This window comes from Brachyistius frenatus, unplaced genomic scaffold (assembly GCF_029030835.1).
Source record: "Brachyistius frenatus isolate BFR_SWC_R1_liver_20210118 unplaced genomic scaffold, ASM2903083v1 Contig_245, whole genome shotgun sequence".
In the NCBI taxonomy this organism is placed as follows: domain Eukaryota; kingdom Metazoa; phylum Chordata; class Actinopteri; family Embiotocidae; genus Brachyistius; species Brachyistius frenatus.
The window spans coordinates 485,329-505,231 of NW_027210844.1; the positions used below are offsets into that span (position 1 = coordinate 485,329).

A 19,903-nucleotide genomic window follows, 5' to 3' on the forward strand; every position below is an offset into this window, starting at 1 on the left:
TCCATCTGCAGCCCTCCACCAACGATATGAAGAGCCCCGCCTCCATCTGCAGCCCTCCACCAACGATATGAAGAGCCCCGCCTCCATCTGCAGCTCTCCACCAACGATATGAAGAGCCCCGCCTCCATCTACAGCCCTCCACCAACGATATGAAGAGCCCTGCTTCCAGGTTGAGGGGATTGGTTCAAGTCTGTGATGTAGGAAACCCTGACTGTGTGAATCTGTGTTTCTGAGACAGACACTGCAGGTCACCAACAGATCCTCAATTACCATGGCAACTATTTATTTCACTCATGATGTCAAATCTCAGCATGATCAAACATTTCTTTCCCTGAAAAACGTTAGACTCAAACCGTTTCAGCGCAGTGGAGATTTAAAGGCAGGAAATGATATCAAATGTTTATTGTACAGAAATCATAAACCGTTCGTAGCAGGCAGAAGTGTGGTTTTAATGGCAACCAACATGACAAAAAAACATTGGCTTCTGTTTTTATGAAAAATTATTCTATAATTTATTAGTAGCCGATACAAGTTTCAAATGGTGTTTTAATTGCTCTCGACTGTAGCCCCATGTTCACAGCCCTGAGTGGGAAATATCAAGAAATGTATTTACATCGCACCTCCAAAAAACACATTTACAGAAACCCAAAGACCCAAAAACCCATCAGCTGCTCATTTATTCTAAAGGTCCCATGTTGTATAAATTCAAATATGTTTCTATTTTGGTTATACACTCAAAACACTCAGTCCGTGGACAAATGCACACGGGACCAATTTACCACTGACGTTTGTGAGGTCACAGCCTCACTGTGATGTCATGTATCGTACTGTCCCAACTTTCATATGGAATAGAAATATATATAGAAGAAAATATTTTAACAAATGAGGCCTAGATATTGTACTTGGTTATTTAAAGTGAAAAACAATCAATATGACATCATCACATCTGTGAGCAGTAAAAGTCTGTGAACCTCCGGGATTATTAGCTCATTTCAAGGCTTCTGGTACTTTCATGAATCTGGTTTTACACTGCAGTGTTGCCTCAATGTGGCTTCGTTCATACAGTGACCATGCATGAAGCTGCAGTGATGTCACCCTCAACGCAACACGACACACACTCACTGGACCCTTCAGTACTACCGTGCTTTTCTAAAGACATGAAGTGAGGAATACCACACTGTGTACCTGTAGTCATGGAGACAGAGTAAATGTCAGATGGATTTGGATGCTTCTGAAAGAAAAGACAGAAGTTCCAGTTTCACTTCAGCTCTCAGTATCAAGGGTCAGTTATGGATTTTGTGGCGGTTTCAAAGTCTGAGATGATGTAATTGTTATTTTCAACAAGTTTATACACATAAATAAAACCCATTAACTTCAACTATTTCTATTCTGTTCTTAAAAAAATGTCTGCAAAAAAACAAAACAAAGGCATCCCTTGGGTCTGAGTCCACAGAAGAAGCAGTGTTTCAGCAGTAAATGGGTTCTGGGAGGCTCGACGTCAGACTGTCCTGCTCTGCGTAGAACTCGGCAGGCTGCCAGTGACACTCGATCAGAGCGTCGTACAGCTCCTCACTGAGCTCCATGAACTTCCTGTTGGCCTCCACCACATCCAGCTCCAGGCTGGGATCTACAACAGGGACGGACAGAGTCAGACACCGGACCGCTCTCCGGCAGCGGATTCACACTCTTTATTTTCTTCTCTCAACTTTGTGACATGTTTTTATGGGCACATTACAACTGTAAATTAATAATGAAAATAACGAGCAGCCCTTCAATACTCACCTTCAAGCCCTTCGTCCTCCTGAACAGCTTCACTCTCCTACATACACAAATTTAAAGATGTCAGCAGGATTCATGTGTGCGGGTGGTAACACTGGCTGTGTCTCAGAGGCAGCCTACCTGTGGGGGGGGATACTGTGTGTAGTCATACTGCTGATAGTTGTAGCCATACACTCCTCCGGTCTGGTCGTAGCCCCAGCCGGGGTAGTAGCCCCCCGGGTAGCCCTGCTGCTGGTACTGGTTGTACTGGTCGTAGCTGTTTCTGTAGCCGGAGCTCGACTGCCACGATCTCTGCTCAGACTGCTGCTGCTGCTGCTTGTTCCTCAGACTGAGAGAGGATGAGGAAACACGCTGCTGAAACCACCAACGTCCACAGATACAGATACAGACACGGGTACAGACAGAGTCAGCTGCAGGAGCAGCAACTCACTTGTTAGCAGCCAGACTCAGTCTCAGAGGTTTACCGCCCAGACCCACAGCGCCCTGACACTCGTCCAACGCCCGCTTCTGCAGACGCTCGTCTGGGAACTGGACGAAGCCGCAGCCCCTGCAGGCACACACACACACACGCACGCACACACACACACACGCACGCACGCACGCACGCACACACACACACACACACACACACGCAGATAACTGGCTATGGCATTTTATTCAACTCTACACTAGTATAATATTAGTGTTTAATCTACAATGCTATTTTTTATAATTCATAATTTTAATAATTATTTTCGTTACTTTATACAGTATTCTGGTGTTAAATAAACACTACACTAACACTGCTGAACACGTTTGAATTAATTAAGACTTTTACAGTGTGATTCTTTATATATTACAATTAATCTCAAGAAGGAAACACATCAATAACAAAAAGACATTTCAGTGTATTTTCATTTCTTTACAATTTGTATAAATTTCTTGAAGTGTTTCTGGGATTGTAACAGTGTTGAGGCTGTCTGTGAGTTTTTGGGCTCCTGGATGTCCGGGACCGTCTAAGACCTGCTGTGGGGCAGGTGAACCGGACCTGGTCTGGACCGAGAGCTGCTGCTTATTTTTACAGTCTATCTGGTTTTGCGCCGTTCTCCGGATACAACGATGCATCCAATCACATCCAGTACTTACGCTACACGAATAAATATGAGCGTGGAGTTCATCAGTATAAGAAGTACTGATACTGTGTTCCATATTGTGCAGTGATGTGTTGGTATTTACTTGGAGTTGCCCATGCTGTCCAGCACCACCTTCCCCCCCCGACAGGAGGGGTAGCGGTTGTAAAAGAACTCGTAGAGCATCCCGTCATCCACCTCTGGAGTCAGATCTCCCACAAACAGAGAATACATCTGACTACGACGAGAGGAAGCACACAGGTTAACCTCTCTGCTTTCATGAGTACATCACGTCTTACTGTGAGCAGAGTCCTCTCTGATAATCTGCTTCTCACTCTGGACTCACCCGCCTTCCTGTTTCCCAAAGGTGGCTCGGTTCAACTTGAATCTGGTGGGCTGTGAAGAAGAGACGTTAAAATCCATCAGATGGGATCAGACGAGAGAAACCCCCGCTGGGTAACAGGTGTGATGTGCGTTGCGTACCGGGTTGGCTCCTGGTAAGGACTTCCCATTGATTTTGCGGAGACACCTCTCAGCTGTGGCCTCGTCGGTCATCTCCACGAAACAGTAGCCCAGAGCACCCCTGGGTGACGACGCACTGATTAACGCCACAATAGAACAGCTGCAAACAGGACAAGTGTGTGTGGATGCAGCGCTCACCCGGTCATCTTGTTACGGATGATGCGCACATTCACCGCCTGCTCCCCCATCGTGGAGAACGCTCGGGTGATGAACTTGTCATCCATGTAGGCCTCCAGCTGCAGAGAACAGGAGGAGTCAGTGAGGAGGTGAACACGAGGAAGAGGAGGAGTCAGTGAGGAGGTGAACAAGAGGAAGGGGAGGAGTCAGTGAGGAGGTGAACAAGAGGAAGGGGAGGAGTCAGTGAGGAGGTGAACACAAGAAAGGGGAGGAATCAGTGAGGGGCTGAACATGATGAAGAGGAGGACCTCGTGTCTCCAGTATGAGTCTGATGAAGAATCTGCTTGGCTGATGTTGAAACTCAGCTTTTATCAACCTCCATCTCGTGTCTTTAAAAGAGCTACAATCATAAACTACAACCTCATTTTAATCAAAATAAAGAGATAATACAAGTCTGTCTCAGTGAGAGATTAAAGAGATACTCCACAAATATTTAATAACTTCAGCCTTATTCAGCAGTTACCAAAACCATGTCACACATCGATGCTCTGCTGTTGGTCATAAATAAAAGACTTGTATGTACTTGGTTTTGGATCATTTGAAGAATTTTGTATTTGGAAAAATGTTCAATAACTTTCTTTCTCAGTGTGCTTTCACTAAAATCATTTCATGCATCAATGATCTCATGTAGTTTTTCCAACAAAAAATACCATCAATTTATGCAACAGCAGATTGTATTGAGTTGTATTAAAACCAGCAGGAGTTCACTGATGTGTGAAAGTTCATTCTGAAAAAAAGGACAGTTAAGAATTTTGGGTCAGACAGAAAACTTATAGCTCATTAGTCAAATCATGTTTGAGTCCTCAGAGTTTACCATACACGGGTGCTTGTTGATATTTAGGTTTTGTTTAATAAGTGTCAACAGTTTGAGTGTGGAGGAAACACTGCAGACACTCGGTCCGTCTCCTCTCCCAGCAATGTCACTGATAATCTTCCATCTTGTCTCGGTTCTGTTGGGTTCTGCTGTAGAACCCGTCTGATATGTTTTACTCTCTTAATTCCAGCTGCAGATTAAACATGTTGTTAAAGCGTCTTTCAGTTCTGGTCCGGCGCTCCCTCCTGCTTCTGTCACTCTGAGTGTGTTGGATCGGGTCAGACAGCAGGTGGGGCAGAACGCTGCAGCGAGGCTCCTGATTGGTTCATGTAATCTCCCTCCATCCTTCTATTGGCTGCCTGTTGTTTAGTTTGTGGACAAGATCTTAAATCTGTCAAACCCGTTAAACCCTAAAACCTTTGTCACCTGCTCAGGTCATTGGACCAGGATTCATAATTCAAAACATATTTGTTCTCACTGAGGTCCAACTGAATTTTTTTTGTATTATTATCATTTACTGTCAATTCTCATGTGTTGTTTTGATTTAACATTGTTTTTATTTTCTTTGATTTAAAAAAAAATATTATCTTGTTTTCATCAGCTTCTGTGTTTCAGGTCTATGTGATAGTTTCAAACACTGTTTGAACACTTGCTGCAGACCTGAGTGGTCTCCGTCGTCATGGAAACATCCTGTGGAGCCACAGCTGTGTCTGACAGCACTTTAACACAAACTATCTAAAACCTCCAGCTGGGAAACATCTGCACAGGATTATAAGAAGTTGTTAAAAACTATCGACTCTGTTTGAGATTAAATGCTTCCACAGATTTAAGTCCTACAACCTGTCCAGTTCACCACCTCACTGTCTGTCCAGTTCACCACCTCACTGTCTGTCCGGTTCACCACCTCACTGTCTGTCCAGTTCACCACCTCACTGTCTGTCCAGTTCACCACCTCACTGTCTGTCCGGTTCACCACCTCACTGTCTGTCCAGTTCACCACCTCACTGTCTGTCCGGTTCACCACCTCACTGTCTGTCCAGTTCACCACCTCACTGTCTGTCCAGTTCACTGTCTGTCCGGTTCACCGTCTGTCCGGTTCACCACTTCACTGTCTGTCCGGTTCACCGTCTGTCCGGTTCACCACTTCACTGTCTGTCCAGTTCACCGTCTGTCCGGTTCACCACTTCACTGTCTGTCCGGTTCACCACTTCACCGTCTGTCCGGTTCACCACTTCACTGTCTGTCCGGTTCATTGTCTGTCCGGTTCACCACTTCACTGTCTGTCCAGTTCACCACTTCACTGTCTGTCCGGTTCACCACTTCACTGTCTGTCTGGTTCACCGTCTGTCCGGTTCACCACTTCACTGTCTGTCCGGTTCATTGTCTGTCCGGTTCACCACTTCACTGTCTGTCCGGTTCATTGTCTGTCCGGTTCACCACTTCACTGTCTGTCTGGTTCACCGTCTGTCCGGTTCACCGTGTTTTACTGAAGCCGACGGTTTCCTCTGAGCCAGCTGAAAGCTCTCCAAGAGTTGGAGCTGCTCTGTTCAACCTTCAGCCGACAGACAGGAACAAGTCTGTGATGGACCCGACAACACGTGTTCTTCAACAGGACCCTTAAAACGCAGCTTTTGTCGAAGGACCTCTGAACTGGGCTGAACAGGCTGCATGTTGAGCTAGCTCCCCACACTGTAAATGTTCACGCGCTGGTCCCTCTACGGAGCTATCGAGGTGAAAACTAGAAAACTACTCACGTTTCCCATCCATAACGTGCTCATCGCGCCGAAGTGAAAGTTCACTGAAGATTAAAGCTGTAAACTAAACCGAAGAACCACGAAGAACCCGCCAACAGCAACAGGAGTTACGGAAGAAGGAACACTAACATTACGTCCTTACGTCACTCAACAACGTATGCTACGTCCTTCTTCTTTTGATTTTATTGGTGGATGGTGCATTACCGCCACCTACTGATTCGGAGGGTAAACTACAGAGCCACACTGTCTCTATTACAAATCAAATCAAATCAAATGAAACGAAATGAAATGTATCCGAACAATGACCACAATAGACATAATTGAATGAATAAAAAGAAAACCAAACAAACATGAAACAACTAAACAACAGTAATATGACCTACTCAAATTCGATTCATTATTCTTGTTGATACTGAACAGCTACATTAGGGGTCTCCAACCTTTTTTCCTGAGAGCTACTTTGACAAAATGAAAATGTCCCGGAGATACTTGTGTTCAGAAACATTTATTCACATAGCTGAGCTCCACCCAAACCAGCAGAATCAACTTCGTTTATGTGAACAATAACAAACTGACACTCAACACACAGTTTGTATCACAGCTGCTTAAATTTGACGGCACGTACTACCTGACAGGACAGGGAACCGTGTCTCTTGGACATTAGTAAGCAGCACTGTTGCTCTTCAGAGAACTGTTCTAGCACCGTTCCTAGGTAGGTAGCTAGATAATTAATCCCTCAAAGGGAAAGCAAAAACAATTATGAAAAGATATTTCTACTGCCAGCGTTGAATGGTGAGATACATGTAAAAACATCACAATTTCACAGGACATTTGTATCCCTTCATATAAAAACGAATCTAAAAAAAGATTACATTTTTCTTTCTGAACTTGCAACTTTTTCAAATTTCCGCAATTTTATGCAAAAAACGCACTTAAAACTCCCCCGCAAAATCAAACACTTTTGATCACAACAATCACAAAAAAACGTGGCAAAATCCTGGAGGTACTGACTTTCCTCTGTCATGTTATAATAAAAACATCTTGATGACTTCTTTCCTGCAGCATTAATGAACGTGTGCTCCAATCTCCTCCCTCTAACAACACCCAGCTACAGCTACACCCACAACTTGAGTCACTGCTGAACCTGTGAAGATCCTCCTTCACCCAGTCATGGTCAGTCTGCATGTAATGAACTTCATGTTCATAGAACTGGTTGACTTTGGAGGACTTGTTTTGTACAGTGTGACATCACCTGTCACCCACTAGGTGGTGATAAACAGCCGCGTCTGATTCCTCCAATTCTTTGTTATCAGTTGCATTCATGGATCAATGGATATCTCACCTTAGACATGACACACATATCAATCAGTATGGATGTTAAGAGCTTCATATTCTGGTTGAAATTCATCACATAAGAATTACATTATTTATGTCCTTTTACTGTAACAAAATGACACAAACAGCCCACATCAACAGATGTCTTTTATTATGCAGGAAGGGAGACTGAAGGACTGACAAATGACAAAAATCACAGAAACTGAGAGAACTGATGTAGATTCTTGATTTTGAGTCAAAAGGACGTTTGACTTTCTCACTACAGAGTTTTCACCTGTTGTCAGCGGTGGTTTACTAACTGAAGAGGACATGAAAAGTAGAGGAAAAAAGTGATGCGTAAATAATCCTGTATTCAACTGAATGAGCGAAATCCAGCTCGCTGTCCTCAGAGAGTGGAAAACATTTGCAGTCTGAAACAGCCAACGATTTCAACACTGAATATATCTCAGGATAACTTTATTTCTTTTCATTTTGTTTTTTTGCTCTTTTGTAAGGTTTTAGCAGACTGGGAAGACTTAAGCTCAAACATGTAGATTGTTGTGAGCTGACTGCAGGGGAATGTGTGTAATATAGATAACCATATGAGTGCAATGCATGGACCCTGGCTGCATGTAACTGCCCTCCTCTCTCTGCCCAGGTTTCCTGTCAACACTGGACCGTCTGAATAAAGACAAAAAAAAGACCCACAAAAAATGTTTAATCAACACATAGCTTTTCAAGGAGTCACTTTAAAGGATCTTTTTTACTTATACTGAAAATATGACCTTATTTATTATAGAAAAGGAGAACTGTTGACCACCAACAGTGATTACTTGTGAATAGAGGAATGTTGAAACAAGAAGACATGAAATCTTGAACAGCAGAAGAATTCCAGTTCAAGTTAGTAAAAAGCACAAAACATCTATATAAATACTGAGAAAAACTCCGGCATTTGTTTTTTTTTCAGCAAAATGTACAGAAAGTATGGAAAGCAGAAGTGATAAATATGGAGAAGATAAAATGTGAGCTGAAGAGCAGAAAACTGATTTTGTTTCTCTCAGTTATAGACATTAATATCTGATCAGACGTTGTGATCGGTTCTGTTTTTTGGCTGGACTGTGCATGAAACGCTGAAGGGCTTTTAATTTGAAACAAGGACTTTTAATTTGAAACATACATGACATCAAAGCACTTGGCCGACCAACGATGGAACTTTTAAACTCGGTCTCAGTCAGTAATTGACTGGAGCTGTATGGAAACAGGCAGCGCAACACGAGGACCTGATGTCGCCGTGAAAACGGAAACCTTGGACACTGCACCCTCAACGATCCCCATGGCGACGCAGTGAAAACAAAAGGATCAACAAACTTTTTTTAAACTGCAGCAGCTGAAGAAGCCGCATATGTTGCAGAACGCTGACTTTCTGCAGGCTGCACACATCCACAGAAAAGTATTTATTTATTACTGCAGACTGCTGCTGGACCGAAGATTTACAGTTTAATGTGTGCGTGAAACAGAAAGCACGAAAAAAAACCAGTTTATTTTTTAGGTAAAACAACCAAATAGCCTAAGTTGGCAGGTGATGCATTCAAGTGTTACGGTTCTTTCCGGTCAGTGCAGTTCTGTCTGTGCAGTACTGCTCATACATGTGGTACACGTGCGCAGTGTGACTGTGTGGACGCATACTTACACTCAGGACAGTGAGTGTAAACACAAGTGTGCGGTTTGAGACATGTTTACCCGCCAAAATCCCATTAGGACCTTTCTGTTTCCGGTCAGTTCCACTTTCATTGATTGACTGTATATTAAAGACTCAGACCCGCTGTGGTACAGGAACGCTGGCTGTGGTTGACAGTGTGTTTGCAGTTAGTTACTCCTCCATGATGGATATATTTCAGACTTCAGAAACACCGTTAGTGTCACGGTGCTGGTTTGTGGCCCCGTGGATACTTTTATTTTGAAAGGCAGCGCGTGCCGTGAGGCGGGTGGTTAGTGCTCACTTGACGGTGCGGGTCTCCGGCAGCGGCCGCAGGCAGAGCGCAGAGCGGCGGGATGGGCTCTGCTGGCTCCGACAGTCTGCTGAGGAGATGAGCTCTCTGTCCCGGGGAGTCGGCGGCTCCGATCCTCCGTCCTGCTTCATCCCGGTGCTCCGGTGGATCTGCTGGGAGAAGGTCAACAGTTGGGCGGAGTGCAGCCCGGAGACTGTTCATCCCAAATAATCTGGATGTTCTCTGTCCTCAAACTATGAACCAACTGCAACAGGATCTGATAAATACAGGCAAGTTCAGAGAAGTGTTGGGCTGCGAACGTGACTCCGGGACCGGACTCCCGGTGGTCCGGTGGTCCGTCGGTGCTGCAGAGCCGCAGGCTCACATCAACCCGGCTGTTAGAGTAAATTCAGTGTGTGTGTGTCTGCCGTGTGTTGTCGTAGAGGAATGCAGCAGCTCGGTCAGGCTGACACATTCCTGTCTGTAACCTCCACAGCAGACTCAGGATCAGGGGAGATAGTCCGGCACGGCTCGGCTCGGCTCGGCACGGCACGGCTCGGCGGTCCATGGCTGCCCATTGTTAAGGTAAATATTAAAGGTTTTCTTCCCGGTGATTTGTGAAGCTGCATACTGTTTTCTCCGTGCTGGATTCATTTTCTCCCGTTTGTCTGGGTTTCATAATCTTGTGGGGCTTTTGCATCACAGAAATTAGACATTATTTTGACAGACATGTTTTTCTCCCTCCACACCCTGCGCGGTTATCACTGTCTCCAAATGATCCGCTCCTCACTTGTGGCTTCCCTCCAGACCTGCTTCCTCTGCTGCTGCTGAGCAGGTCTGGGTCTCTACTGCACACCGATGCAGGAGAAAGGAGATAAATGTGTCTGAGCTCCCTCTGTGCTGTCAGGGATCCGGTGGGTCCGGTGTAACTGTGACATATAACAACCTGGAGTCCTGAGCATCTCTGGATGAGACGTGCTCTCAGTGCAGCGTAGAAACATCACACACTCACCAACACCAACTTGTGTCTGGTGAACACTGAATCAGCTGCTCTCATCACTTCTGCGGTGGACATGTTTGTGTTGCTGCAGTCATAATCCATAAAGGCATACTGTTCGAAGAATGATGCAGTGTTTTTGCACAACTGTTGATCAAGGTAATGTAAACTTCAGCTCAGTTTGTCATTTTAAAAAAAAAGAACGAGAAAATTCTCCACAGTCAAAAAGACCGTTCTGTAAAATATCACATCATTTTAAAAATCTACAGAAGCTTTCCAAAACCAAAGCTGACAAAGGTGGCAGTTCATTAATAATTATTGAAATAATGTTAGAGTTTTTTCAGTAGTTTTTTTCAGGATTTTAAAAGATCACAAGGAGGATCTCAAATCTAGATTATTCTGTCAAAGTTTTACATCTATTTTTAGACCAGAAAGATATATATAATACAGTTGTGTAAGAAAATAATATTACTTGGAAGTCCATCTGCATATTTGATCTCTTTGTATGCTGCCGGTATTCAAAACCTCACTCTCCTTTTATATCAGATTTGGTCTCCACCAGCTACTGACAAAACAGTCTTCTGCTCAGGTGACCGTGTTCACCTGTCTGTGATGGTCCAGGTTTCGTACACTCAGTTTATCAGAACGTTTTCACAGAATCTTCATAATAAAACTGGTGGCTGTAAAACTAAAACAACAAGCTAAAAGAGCTCCAGAGGGCACAAGAGCTGCACTATTAGTGTTAATTCTGTGTCACTATGAGCGATTGCTTTCACATATAAGAAATATGTATAATTATAAATATGTAATAAATAATGATTATCGGCAGCATTAAGATGAAATATTTTTATTATAAAATGTTATTTAACACCGATGCATTAGACTGTTTATTTGGCAGCAGGTAAACGTTAAATCACAGTAATACTTCCCAAACTAAAAGAGGCGGTCTGGTACCAAAGTGTTGGATTGTAAATAGCACTGTGTCAGTTTGGTTTCATCTCAGACTTTAAGAGCTCCACAGTACACCGAGTAGTCAGTGCACGTTTTAGAAGTAAAAAAATAATTATTATTTAGTTGATGACACGTTAACAATAAAGAAAAAAACAATAGTTCTTTGTAAAAGCTGGAGAGACGTTCTTCATCTGTCCCAAAGGACCCGAACCAGATCTGAGGAGTCCCTGAGAACCAAATCTGAAGATTCCCTGAGAACCAGATCTAAAAGTCCCAGAGAACCAGATCTAAGAGTACCTGAGAACCAGATCTAAAGGTCCCAGAGAACCAGATCTGAGGAGTCCCTGAGAACCAGATCTGAAGATTCCCTGAGAACCAGATCTAAAAGTCCCAGAGAACCAGATCTAAGAGTACCTGAGAACCAGATCTAAAGGTCCCAGAGAACCAGATCTGAGGAGTCCCTGAGAACCAGATCGGAGGAGTCCCTGAGAACCAGATCGGAGGAGTCCCTGAGAACCAGATCTGAAGAGTCCCTTTAGACTGTGGATTCTGGTCCCTGAGAACCAGATCTGTGGGGTCCCTTAGAACCAGATCTAAGGGTCCCTGAAAACCAGATCTAAGTGTCCCTGAGAACCAAATCTGAAGAGTCCCTGAGGACCTAAATCTGAAGAGTCCTTTCAGACTGGGGACTCTGGTCCCTGATAACCAGATTTGAGGAGTCCCTGAGAACCAGATCTAAGAGTCCCTAACAACCAAATCTAACAGTACCTGAGAACCAGCTCGAACAGTCCCTGACAACCAGATCTGAAGAATCACTGAGAACCAGATCTGAGAAGTCCCTGAGAGCCAGATTTAAGAGTCCCTGAGAACTAGATCTAAAAGTCCCTGGAAGCCACAATTAAGAGTTCCTGAGAACCAAATCTGAAGAGTCCCTGAGAACCAGATCTGAAGAGTCCCTGAGAACCAGATCTGAGAAGTCCCTGAGAGCCAGATCTAAGAGTCCCTGGAAGCCACAATTAAGAGTTCCTGAGAACCAAATCTGAAGAGTACCTGAGAACCAGATCTAAAAGTCCCAGAGAACCTGATCTAAGAGTATCTCAAAACCAGATCTAAGAGTATCTCAAAACCAGATCTAAGAGTAACTGAAAACCAGATCTGAGAGTCCCTGAGAACCAGATCTAAGAGTCTCTTAGAACCAGATCTGAAGAGTCACTGAGAACCTGATCTGAAGAGTAGAGAACATTTAACACCGTGGACCGTACTGTAGTCAGAGTAGAGAACATTTAACACCGTGGACCGTACTGTAATCAGAGTAGAGAACATTAAACACCGTGGACCGTACTGTAGTCAGAGTAGAGAACATTCAACACCGTGGACCGTACTGTAGTCAGAGTAGAGAACATTTAACACCGTCGACCGTACTGTAGTCAGAGTAGAGAACATTAAACACCGTGGACCGTACTGTAGTCAGAGTAGAGAACATTAAACACCGTGGACCGTACTGTAATCAGAGTAGAGAACATTCAACACCGTGGACCGTACTGTAATCAGAGTAGAGAACATTAAACACCGTGGACCGTACTGTAGTCAGAGTAGAGAACATTCAACACCGTGGACCGTACTGTAGTCAGAGTAGAGAACATTCAACACCGTCGACCGTACTGTAGTCAGAGTAGAGAACATTAAACACCGTGGACCGTACTGTAATCAGAGTAGAGAACATTAAACACCGTGGACCGTACTGTAGTCAGAGTAGAGAACATTCAACACCGTCGACCGTACTGTAGTCAGAGTAGAGAACATTTAACACCGTCGACCGTACTGTAGTCAGAGTAGAGAACATTCAACACCGTCGACCGTACTGTAGTCAGAGTAGAGAACATTCAACACCGTGGACCGTACTGTAGTCAGAGTAGAGAACATTCAACACCGTGGACCGTACTGTAGTCAGAGTAGAGAACATTCAACACCGTGGACCGTACTGTAGTCAGAGTAGAGAACATTCAACACCGTGGACCGTACTGTAATCAGAGTAGAGAACATTCAACACCGTGGACCGTACTGTAGTCAGAGTAGAGAACATTCAACACCGTGGACCGTACTGTAGTCAGAGTAGAGAACATTCAACACCGTCGACCGTACTGTAGTCAGAGTAGAGAACATTTAACACCGTGGACCGTACTGTAGTCAGAGTAGAGAACATTCAACACCGTGGACCGTACTGTAGTCAGAGTAGAGAACATTCAACACCGTGGACCGTACTGTAGTCAGAGTAGAGAACATTCAACACCGTGGACCGTACTGTAGTCAGAGTAGAGAACATTCAACACCGTGGACCGTACTGTAGTCAGAGTAGAGAACATTCAACACCGTGGACCGTACTGTAGTCAGAGTAGAGAACATTCAACACCGTGGACCGTACTGTAGTCAGAGTAGAGAACATTCAACACCGTGGACCGTACTGTAGTCAGAGTAGAGAACATTCAACACCGTGGACCGTACTGTAGTCAGAGTAGAGAACATTCAACACCGTGGACCGTACTGTAGTCAGAGTAGAGAACATTCAACACCGTGGACCGTACTGTAGTCAGAGTAGAGAACATTCAACACCGTGGACCGTACTGTAGTCAGAGTAGAGAACATTCAACACCGTGGACCGTACTGTAGTCAGAGTAGAGAACATTCAACACCGTGGACCGTACTGTAGTCAGAGTAGAGAACATTCAACACCGTCGACCGTACTGTAGTCAGAGTGTCCAATCTGTTTTTTCCATCTCAGCCCTCCGTGTTTACGACCGTGTGGGAACTCAGGAAGAACAGCACATGTGTGAGTGTTTCTCCACTGTTGTTTGTACCTTGTTGGGTTTACGAGCTCCCCACAGATGGGGATGGGAGGAGCTTGTCTCTAATTATTTTCAGCAGTGATTAACAATGAGAGAGAACAGTGTGTGGTTAAAAACTCTGACTAATGGCTGACCTCAGTGAGTAAAAGCAGAGCTGAATGTTTGTGGTGTGTACTGAGGACAGATGAAACACAGCTCAGAGGAAGGGTTCGGTCGTATCTCCTGCAGACTGCTGCTCTGGAGCAGATGTCTGTCTGTTGCAGAGGTTTCAGCCCTGCAGTTATACATGCCTCCTTCAGACTTCAGCTGCACGTTGGTGCTGCTGAGGTACAACATGCAGATGAGGAGCGCTGTGATGTGGTGCAGAGTGGACAACATCCAGTCATCTGCTTCCTCTTAGTAACGCTGGACACTTTTATATTGTGTGATGAAGCAGTGAAAGCCCCTGCCCTCCATCACGTCTCTCTCCGTCTTCACCATGACTACTGCAGGTATCTCATGCTGGATGAAGCTGTCGTGATGTTCAGCTCATGTTCAATCAGTGGATTCACTTCTGTCAGCTGGACTGTAAACACCCTCACTGGAAACTTTGACCTTGAACAGGATGATGCTTATGGTGTCATGATGTCGGAAACACTGATGTTGTTCCTTGTTACAGAAATAATAAATGACATGTTACTTTTACTCATGAAAAAATAATCCCATTTCTTAACTAATTGCTCCACAGCTGAGGGTTCTTTTTTCTTTATTCCTCCAGAAACCAGTGCTGCAGACCTCACATGTAGACAGTGAGGCTGCTGCTGTGGAACGCTTCATGGTCTACATTATTCTGGGCTTCAGTTTTAGTGCTGCAGTCTGTGTACAGGGAGGTGAGGAAGGTGGTGTGTATCGCTGTCTGCCTCAGTCTGATGTTTCCGCTAACGGGACCTGGTCAGAAAGTCTTATTAAGTCTTATTAAACGTGTTCATCGCCAACTTACTGATGATATTTAAATAGAAATAGCCTGCCACGATGAGAATAAAATCACTCAGGAGATGAATCAGGCACATCACTTTGTTCGCATTTTTTCAGGTTAGGAGTTGAAAAAGAGTAAGTAGGTAAAGTTTATTTGTATAACACTTTTCACAGATACAAAGTCACGAAGTGAATAAGAACAAAAACGGCCGCATGTTTTTGAACAGTTAAAATCACAATTAAAATCACAACGACAGTAAAAATCACAAAACAACAAACACTGGCAGACACTAGTGGAGATAATCCAGTAAAATGACAAGAAGAAGCTCTATAGACAGGCTAACCAAAAGCATGTCTGAATAAAAAGGTTTTTAACAGTGTTTTAAAAATATGTCAGGAGTCGACAGAGAAGCTGACTGATGTGTTGTGACCCAGTAGATACAGACTCACAGAGTGCCCTCCCAATTCATAGACTGAAATTTGAATTACCAGTCATACAGATATAATAATATATATATATATATACAGTATATTTTAGGGCTCAATACCTCAGTTTTATTACTGTGACAACACTGTTTATATCATAATAATAATTAAATATCTCCCATCCTCATATTTATGCTCTTTGCAGTGAAAGCTTTGGTTCTGCCTCGTTGTGTTTTGATGCCTACAGGAGCATAAACATCAGTAAACATGTGCACTATGTGTTAGTATGAATGGATGAAACACACAGAGACTGTCAGCTCCATTAACCTTTGACCTCTCCTCCCTCCCTCAGTCCTCTGATCGGGTGTGACCAGGAGCCAACGCTCTGGACCGAGCTGTGCAATGAAGACCCAGAAGTCCAAAGAAGTTACATCAACGTCACCCTCCAGCCGACGCAAGTCTCGTTTCACCTTGAGAGGCAGGAAAAAGAAGGACGGGGTGATCCAAGGCAAGCTCCGCATCCGCTCCATGCCGGGAGCCTTCCTGGTGCTGGGAGTGGTGGTGGTGGTTGTTGGCACCGCTCTGGCGGTGGCGGGTTATTGGCCCTACCGCTTATCAAGATCCTCCCTCCTGGGAGCTGCAGAGGGGGAGAACATCTCTGAGTCGCAGCCCTCTGGCTGGAGTCTGGGCACCAAGGGCCTCCTGTCCACCGCCAGCCTCATCCACAGCGAGAGGATGAAGCTGCTGGGGCCTGTCATCATGGGGGTGGGACTCTTCATCCTCATATGTGCCAACACCGTCCTGTATGAGAACAGGGACAGAGAGACTCAGATGTTGCTGGCTCAGATGCGCAGCGTGATCTGCTCTGTGTCTGCGGCCGTGCCCTCCGCCGACCTGAAAGAAATAGCAGCAACCAACTCGATGGCCAAACACTACCAGTGGGTGAGCAGTCTGCCGGCCGCCCACCTCAACATCCTCTGTCTGCAGCCGCTGGCCAGCTCCGAGCCGCTGCTGCAGACCAGACCCGCCGTGCAGCAGGAGGACGGCGTGGAGGGGATCTACCAGCAGGCTGTTCTCCACCACCAGGAGACCGAGCCTCCACCCTCCCTCCACTCCTCCCAATCCAACTCATGTAACTCCAGTCAGACGGACATTAACACACAGGCGGGAGCTGAACAGGAGGACAGAACCTGCTTCAGTCCGCGGGCCGCTCCGCTCGTCAAGCTCAACGTCTGCCTGATGTCTGCCAGCTCCATGTCCACCCTGGGGGGGGAGGAGGTGGATGTCCCAGCTGCCCAGCCGCGGCGCTGCCAGAGTATGAGCCATAGGACTAACCCTTACACGGCCCGACCCGGTGGGCATCTGGAGGAACGCCTCTCATCCACAGAGGAGGGTCCGATTCATCAGCTGCTGTGCACGAGGAGAGAAGTCGCTTCCCAGGTGTGTGTGAACATCCCCGGGCAGGTGGCTGACGGCGTGGAGGAGCCGACTCACTGCAGCTGGCCCCGGCTGGACCTGAGCGGCGGGAGACGGTACCTGAAACTGGAGAACAAAGAGGACTCGGTGGACAAACTGCTGGAGCAGCTGGAGCAGCAGTGTTCTCACTGGGATCAGAGCTTTGGCTCCGGACCGTTCCAGTGACGGCTGCTCGGGTTTCACGGTAAACGGGATACAAACACCCTCATGACCCAGAAGGAGTGAGATTTCCCTGGATCCTAAAACAGCACTTTGTTTTCGGTTTTACGTTCCATGTGGGCCAAAGAGAAACCGAGCCCGGGACCATTTGGAGTACAGTACTACTCAAACAGATCTTCCAAAACTCCCTCAGCCTCCACAGGAACACTGAGGTCTGTTTTATAGAATTTAAGAAGAACAATATCCATCCTTTACACTGTCACTGCTGAGCAGAGCGCATTGACAGCCCGTTTACTTCTGCATTTTGGGTTGGCAGCAGTGCGAGAAATCAACTTGTATCTTTGGCAAAATGAGGCTGCTTGTATCCAGGACATGCATCCGTGCACAGTCCGGTGGAGGAGAGGTAGACGGCTGCAGGAGGAAGAGATGAGTTTCACTGTGCAATCAATTCTGAACCAAACTACCTGGACTCCTGAGCCCGTAAAGTGCTGACAGCTCCTGACAAATGCAACGAGTATATAAACCCGGGACGTGTTCCTGAGCTGAGGTCCCACACTCCAAATGCAATGCATGGCAGTAATGTACAGTATGTTGCATCTTCACACCGGGGCAGAGTGATGTCATTGTTGGCTTTGTACGTGCGTGAAGTCGTGATAGTTCGTGGGTCATTCTGGTTTACAACGTGGATCTTATTTTCTTAAATACGGCCACTATTTTTACATAATCAGTTCCATACACATTGTACCTGTCTGTCTGTCTGTCTATCTGCACCCCCAGTACACAGGATGCACAACAACACATGGCCAATAAAGCTTCCCTCCATGTGTTAGCCTGTGTTCCAGCTGTTCATTACTTTAGTATATGACAGTAACCACATCTTAGTTTTGTTTTGCTGTAAGGAAACCATCGTACTTTATGTCCACCCCGTTTCCAAAAAAGTTGGGATGCTGTGTAAAATATAAATAAAAAGAGAATGCAATGATTTGCAAATCACATAAACCCATATTTAAATGCAAATAGACAAAAGACAACATATAAAATGTTGAAATTGAGAAATATATATTTAAAAATACATGTTTATTTTCAATTTGATGGCAGCAACACGTCTTCAAAAAGCTGGTCTGGAAAAGTCGTGTAAATATTTAAAAAAAACAAGTCATTGAAGATGGACTGAGGTGAAATGGAAAACTGTCCTGTGATCTGATGAATCAAAATTTGAGATTCTTTTTGGAAATCATGGACGCTGTATCCTCCACGTTAAAGAGGAGAGGGACCATCCAGCTTGTTATCAGCGCTCAGTTCAAAAGCCAGCATCTGTGATGGTACAGGGATGCGTTAGTGCACATGACATGGGTAGCTTGAACATCTGGAAGGAAGCATTAATGCTGAATGAGATATTCAGGTTTTGGAGCAACATATGCTGCCATCCAGACAACATCTCTTTCAGGGAAGGTCTTGTTTATTCCAACCACATTCTGCACGTATTCCAACAGCATGACTCCGTAGTAGAAGAGTCCGCTGATAAACTGACCTCCTGCAGTCCAGACCTGTCAATCATTGAAAACATCTGGAGCATCAGGACATGAACAATACAACAAAGGAGACCCTGAACTGTTGAGCAGCTGAAATACTATATCAGGCAAGAATGGGACCACATTTCACTTTCAAAACTCCAGAAACTGGTCTCCTCAGTTCCCAAATGTTTACAGTGTTGTAAAAAGAAGAAGTGATGCAACACAGTGGTAAACATGATCCTGTCACAACTTTGTAGAGACGTGTTGCTGCCATCAAATTCCAAATTTCTTAGTTTCAACATTTGATATGTTGTCTTTGGTCTATTTGCAATAAAATAAGGATTTATGGGATTTGCAAGTCATTGTATTCCTATTTTATTTACATTTTACACAGCATTCCAACTTTTTGGGAAACAGGGTTGTACCTTTGAGGATAAAAACAAAAACATCTGATGTGAATCATGAGTGAGTGAATAAAACGTCACCTGGATCCGTCCTGGATGAGCTTCAGTCTGTCGTCACGGTGACAGCAGGTTCAGGTCTTTGGTAATTTCTGCTTTTTTATGGTGGTGTTAATCTTTGACATTTTGTGAAAAATAATTTCCTGCCTTACAGTTGCATAAAAGAGAAGATAGTGAAGAAAATCTGACACTTGAAGAGGACAAATTATGCTTTTCCATATTTTCTGTCATACAGTATATTTATAATCTCACAGTGTTGAATATTTATATTAAATGTGGCCAAAGTCTCAAACAGCGAGGTAGATGTATGTAAATTTAATTTGTTTTGGAGAAGATGTGAGGTTTCAGACGGCTCTGAACACTTGGTTCAGATTGGTTGTGTGGTCATCTGCTCCGGGCCCAGCGGGCTCCAGGACAGGGACCCGCCCATCCACCTGCTCACGCTGCCTCTGAAGTTGTTGGATCAGGACTCACATCCCTGCTGCCCCTGGCAGGCTTCTGGAAGTCAGCCAATCAGAAGAAAGTGGGCTTTCAGGGAGGGGGCTTAAAGAGACAGGAGCGAAATCAGTTGGTTTCAGAGGATCAGCTGAGGAGCTGCATGAAGGGCCAGAATAAGATCAACAAAGAGGGTTTTAACTGAGAATTTAAAGACACTTCGTTAAAGC

At 44.9% G+C, this 19,903-nt stretch overlaps 2 protein-coding genes across 5 annotated transcripts; one reads left to right on the forward strand and one right to left on the reverse strand.

Annotated features, from left to right (window-relative positions):
• Positions 1-261: 261 nt before the first annotated feature.
• On the reverse strand, positions 262-6,263 carry LOC138634048 (tRNA selenocysteine 1-associated protein 1-like). 2 transcript variants are annotated; one of them, XM_069720652.1, is made up of 9 exons: positions 6,156-6,263; positions 3,549-3,646; positions 3,372-3,471; positions 3,235-3,284; positions 2,995-3,126; positions 2,210-2,326; positions 1,900-2,107; positions 1,783-1,819; positions 262-1,627 (listed from the first exon to the last, which is right to left on the reverse strand). In XM_069720652.1, exons 1-9 carry the CDS (start codon positions 6,177-6,179, stop codon positions 1,467-1,469), a joined length of 927 nt encoding a protein of 308 aa, XP_069576753.1. In that variant the 5' UTR covers positions 6,180-6,263; the 3' UTR covers positions 262-1,466. The 2 variants fall into 2 exon arrangements, with proteins under 2 accessions (XP_069576753.1, XP_069576752.1); XM_069720651.1 differs by having other exon boundaries at positions 3,372-3,486.
• A 3,133-nt stretch (positions 6,264-9,396) lies between these two features.
• Positions 9,397-18,644, forward strand: tmem200b (transmembrane protein 200B). Of its 3 annotated transcripts, none has more exons than XM_069720665.1 (3): positions 9,397-9,747; positions 9,901-10,042; positions 15,981-18,644. In XM_069720665.1, exon 3 carries the CDS (start codon positions 16,031-16,033, stop codon positions 17,267-17,269), a length of 1,239 nt encoding a protein of 412 aa, XP_069576766.1. In that variant the 5' UTR covers positions 9,397-9,747; positions 9,901-10,042; positions 15,981-16,030; the 3' UTR covers positions 17,270-18,644. The 3 variants fall into 3 exon arrangements, with proteins under 3 accessions (XP_069576766.1, XP_069576765.1, XP_069576767.1); XM_069720664.1 differs by having other exon boundaries at positions 9,954-10,042; XM_069720666.1 differs by having other exon boundaries at positions 9,957-10,042.
• Positions 18,645-19,903: the final 1,259 nt, after the last annotated feature.

Bases quoted from the DNA above. Each gene is read 5' to 3' on its own strand.
- LOC138634048 (XM_069720651.1), bottom strand. From the start codon at position 6,179: ATGAGCACGTTATGGATGGGAAAC. The intron at 3,127-3,234 runs GTGAGTCCAGAG...CTCTCGTCGTAG, and splicing joins TTTGGGAAACAGGAAGGCGG to TCAGATGTATTCTCTGTTTG. The intron at 2,108-2,209 runs GTGAGTTGCTGC...ATCCTCTCTCAG, and splicing joins CTGAGTCTGGCTGCTAACAA to TCTGAGGAACAAGCAGCAGC.
- tmem200b (XM_069720665.1), top strand. From the start codon at position 16,031: ATGAAGACCCAGAAGTCCAAAGAAGTTACATCAACGTCACCCTCCAGC.